This window comes from Mus caroli, chromosome 11 (assembly GCF_900094665.2).
Source record: "Mus caroli chromosome 11, CAROLI_EIJ_v1.1, whole genome shotgun sequence".
NCBI lineage: Eukaryota > Metazoa > Chordata > Mammalia > Rodentia > Muridae > Mus > Mus caroli.
In genome coordinates, this window is record NC_034580.1 from 93535916 (window position 1) to 93539688 (window position 3773).

General features: G+C 47.5%; 1 protein-coding gene across 1 annotated transcript in view; it reads right to left on the bottom strand.

The window, feature by feature from the left end:
• Positions 1 to 3773, bottom strand: part of Cwc25 (CWC25 spliceosome associated protein homolog) — a 22120-nt gene that overhangs the window by 8959 nt on the left and 9388 nt on the right. The window contains exons 3-4 of the mRNA XM_021177183.2: positions 1991 to 2227; positions 578 to 647 (exon numbers count right to left, since the gene is read on the bottom strand). Of these exons, the coding sequence (XP_021032842.1) occupies positions 578 to 647; positions 1991 to 2227 (307 nt within the window). The remainder of the gene's footprint in view (positions 1 to 577; positions 648 to 1990; positions 2228 to 3773) is intronic.

A 3773-nucleotide genomic window follows, 5' to 3' on the forward strand; every position in this document is an offset into this window, starting at 1 on the left:
GGGAGGGGAGGGGAGGGGAGGGGAGGAGAAGGGAGAGAGAGAGAGAGAGAGAAAGAAATTACAAAAGTGAGTCCAGCCAGGCAGTGGTGGTGCACACCTTTAGTCCCGGCACTGGGGAGGCAGAGGGAGGGGGAATCTCTGTGAGTTTGAGGCCAGTCTACTCTACAGAGCAAGTTCTGGGATACTGGGAAGAAAGAAGAAAGAAGAGCAGGAAGAGGAAGAGGAGAAGAATGGGGGATGAAGAGGAGGAAGAAGGAAAAGGTGGAGGAGGATGTGGAGGAAGAAGAGAAGCAGCAACAGCTTCTGCTGCTAAGGGGCTGGAGAAATGACTCAGCACTTAAAAGCACTGGCTGCTCTTCCAGAGGACCAGGGTTCCATACAGCAGTTCACAGCATCTGTAGTTCCAGGGGATCTGATGCCCCTCTGCTGCATCTTCAAGAACCATTCATGGACACAATGCAGCCACACACGCAGGCACAAAGTGCACACACACACACACACACACACACACACACACACACACACACAGAGGCAGGCAGCCGTTCCCATGTCGGTGCGTGTTCAGAGCGTGACTTACCAGCTCTTTGATTTTCTTCATTTTCACAGGATTGTTCAGTACTTCTCTTTTTTTCTCCTCCTCTTTCTTCCTGTATAGAAGAAATAATTTTAATGGCTTTTTTTTTTGCAAAGGAAATTTTGTTATCCTCCTCACCAAATTCTACGTAACAACTCCTTTTCAAACCTCATGCACAGCTAGGCAGGGTTACACAGCAAGAACCTGTCTCAAAAAAACAACACGAAGCAGGAGATGTGCTTGTCACACAGCACAAGGGTCTCAGCATCCACCTTGCAGCACCCAGGTAAGAAAGCTGAGCCAGGCAGGTGCGGTGGCACACGCACACCTTCAGCCAACATTTGGATGACAGCTGTGAGTCTGCAGTAGGCCTGGTCTGAACAGCGACCTCTAGGCCAAACAAAGCTACACAGTAAGGTCCTGTCTCAAACCAGTGACAACAGAGGAACGTAGGCAGAGCAGCACACGGCCATAAGCCTAGCATTCTGGAGACAGTGGCAGGAGGATCCTGGGCTTGCGGGTCAGTGTAGATGAACAAGCAAGCTCTAGGTTTAGCAAGAGGACTCAAAAACTGAGGTCAGAGGGCTGAGTAGAGAGCAAGTTCCTACAAAGGAACATGCTGCCAATCCTGTCTTGAGTTCAAATTCCTAAGGTCATATGGTGGAAGGAGAGAACCAACTCCCAAAAATAGTCCTCTGACCTCCACACACACACTGTGGCATGTATACACATGTGGGTTCTCATGCACATGTGTGCACACACAAATGAGGTAAGAGTGACTGAGAAAGATCTAACCTCCAAGTAAGCACACATACGCACCTATGTGCACTAAACACATGAGGCACACTCATCCATAAATAAATAAAAGGACGTGGGCTGAAGGAGAAGGAAGGAAGCCTGTTTGCTGGCTCTGCTCCTGCAGTGCATAAGTGTAAGGTCAAGGGAGTATTCACCTCATTGCCAAGGAACTAGCAAGTGCTTTGTCACCTTGCTTCTCCCTCCTTTTTAACTTTAATAGGATTTTTATTATTTTTAATGTGTGTGTGTGTGTGTGGGTACAGATGCCCGTGGGTGCCAGAAGCCTTGGATCTCCTGGAGCTGGAGTTACAAAAGCTCTGAACTGCCTGGCACGGGTACTGAGAGCCACACTCAGGTCCTCTGCAGGAGCAATGCGTGCTCTTAACAGCAGAGTCACCCCTTAGCCTCCCACCCCTTATTTTTGTTTAAGTTTGGTGGATAAACCTAGTCTGGCTTGGTGCCCTTGCCAGTGTCCTTCCATACGGCCTACAGCAGGCATCTTCACAGGCTTTCTCTCCACACCCAGAAGCAGGGGTGCCCATAAAGCAAGAGAAACGCCAGACCTGGAAGAGTCCCCAGGCCTCCCTGTCACAACCCTTCTCAACCGCCCAGCAGTACCTTATGATGAAGAGCGGGTCTTCCCGGATTTTGCTGGCCATGTCAAGAAGGGAATTGGCACCCGACGGGGCAAAGATTGAGCCTGGGAGGAGTCCTGTCTCAGAAGAGCAGCCAGCTTCCCTCTCCTCCATCTTCTCAAAAACATACTTGTCAATGGGGCGCCCCAGCAAGTACTCCTCGCGGTTCACCATGCCACCCGGACCTTGGTACATCCAATCCAACTTTTCTTCTTTTTTCCTGGTTTAAAACGGAAATAAAGGAGAGAGAAAAGGAGAGGGAGAGAAGAAACACATATTCATTCAAAGGAAGGGGAAGGTAGGTCCTGTTGAGCTCCACACAGGACCTGAGCTGATCAGCACTGGGCCCCTTGCAAATCCCTACCACAGGCCAAACAGCATTTCTGACTTGGCAGACAAGAGGCAACGAGGCTTACGGATGAAGAAATGCTTTTCACAATCCATGAGGAAAATTCAGAATCATGGATCTTTCCTTAGTTACCTAGTCTCCTCTACCAAGCTTACACATTACACCTTCATGTGAAAGCACCCAGAGCGACCACAATGGCCCCACGCAAAGCTGTGCTCGATGCCTATCCTGGCTCTTGGCACAGTGATCCCAGTGTGGCTACATGTTTGAGAAAAAAGGGGAAAGGATCAGAGATACCTGCTTAGTAAATGAGCTCGCACTTGAAAACCAAAAGAACGTAAGATAGTAAAGGATGCTTTGACACAAAAGGAGGACACTACATGATGTCACAGCATCGTGCTTAACATTGTTTCGTTCCTTGTGGGAAGAAAATGTGGTTTTAAATGAAACCTTTATGTGACAGGAAGCTGAACTATTTCTTAAGTATAAAGCTTGCATACATGCTTGTGTACTGCATGAGTGCCTGACACCTCAGAAGCCAAAAGAAGGCATTGGATTCCCTGGACATTTTTAATAAAAATAATTTAAAGCAATACAAACATGACCATTTGTAACTGTTTTGGCTATTAGAAGGATCTGTTTGGAAAAGCATTAGTCTGTAATTAAAAGAATTGATGTGGCTGCTGGGTCACACTGCTAGACTCAAGGCTGACCTCTGGCAGGCTGTGGAAGACTGCCTATGAGAAAGAGTGGTGGCTTCCCTAAGACTCCCATGCAAGTAAATCACAGACTGGGAGGGAGTCGGACACATGAACACCAGAGCTCCCAGGGAGGAGCTGTTCCACGCTGGCTGAGGATGACCAACTTCTTACCCACACAAATGGGGTTACAGCCGTATGTCACTACACCCGGTCCACACTAGGGAGCAAACCCAGGGCTTTGGGCATCCTAGGTAAGTGAGCACTTGCACGAATAAGCTCCTGGGTTTTAATTTGCTTTAAATTTTTTATTTACCGTTAGTGTGTGTGTATAATGGGAGGGACGTATACATCAGTGTGCATGTGAAGGCCAGAGAGGACAACAACTTTCAGGAATCAGTATCTCCGTCCAGGGTCATCTGGCAAGTAGCCTTGTGAACTCCTAACCCTTCTGCCTCTTCCTCCACGTACAGAGATTATAGGTGTGTATACAGTGGATTTGTTTCTGACAAGATCATTTTTTTTTAATGTGTATGTGTGAGAAACTACTGTGTATGTGTGCACCACATGGATTCCTGGTACCTGTGGAGGCCAGAACTAGAGCAGGCAGTTGTGAGCTGTCTAACATGGGTCTGGGAGTGAACTCAGGTCCTCTGCAAGAGCACTACTTGTTCTTTTTATTTATATATATAAATATATATATATATAAATATATATAT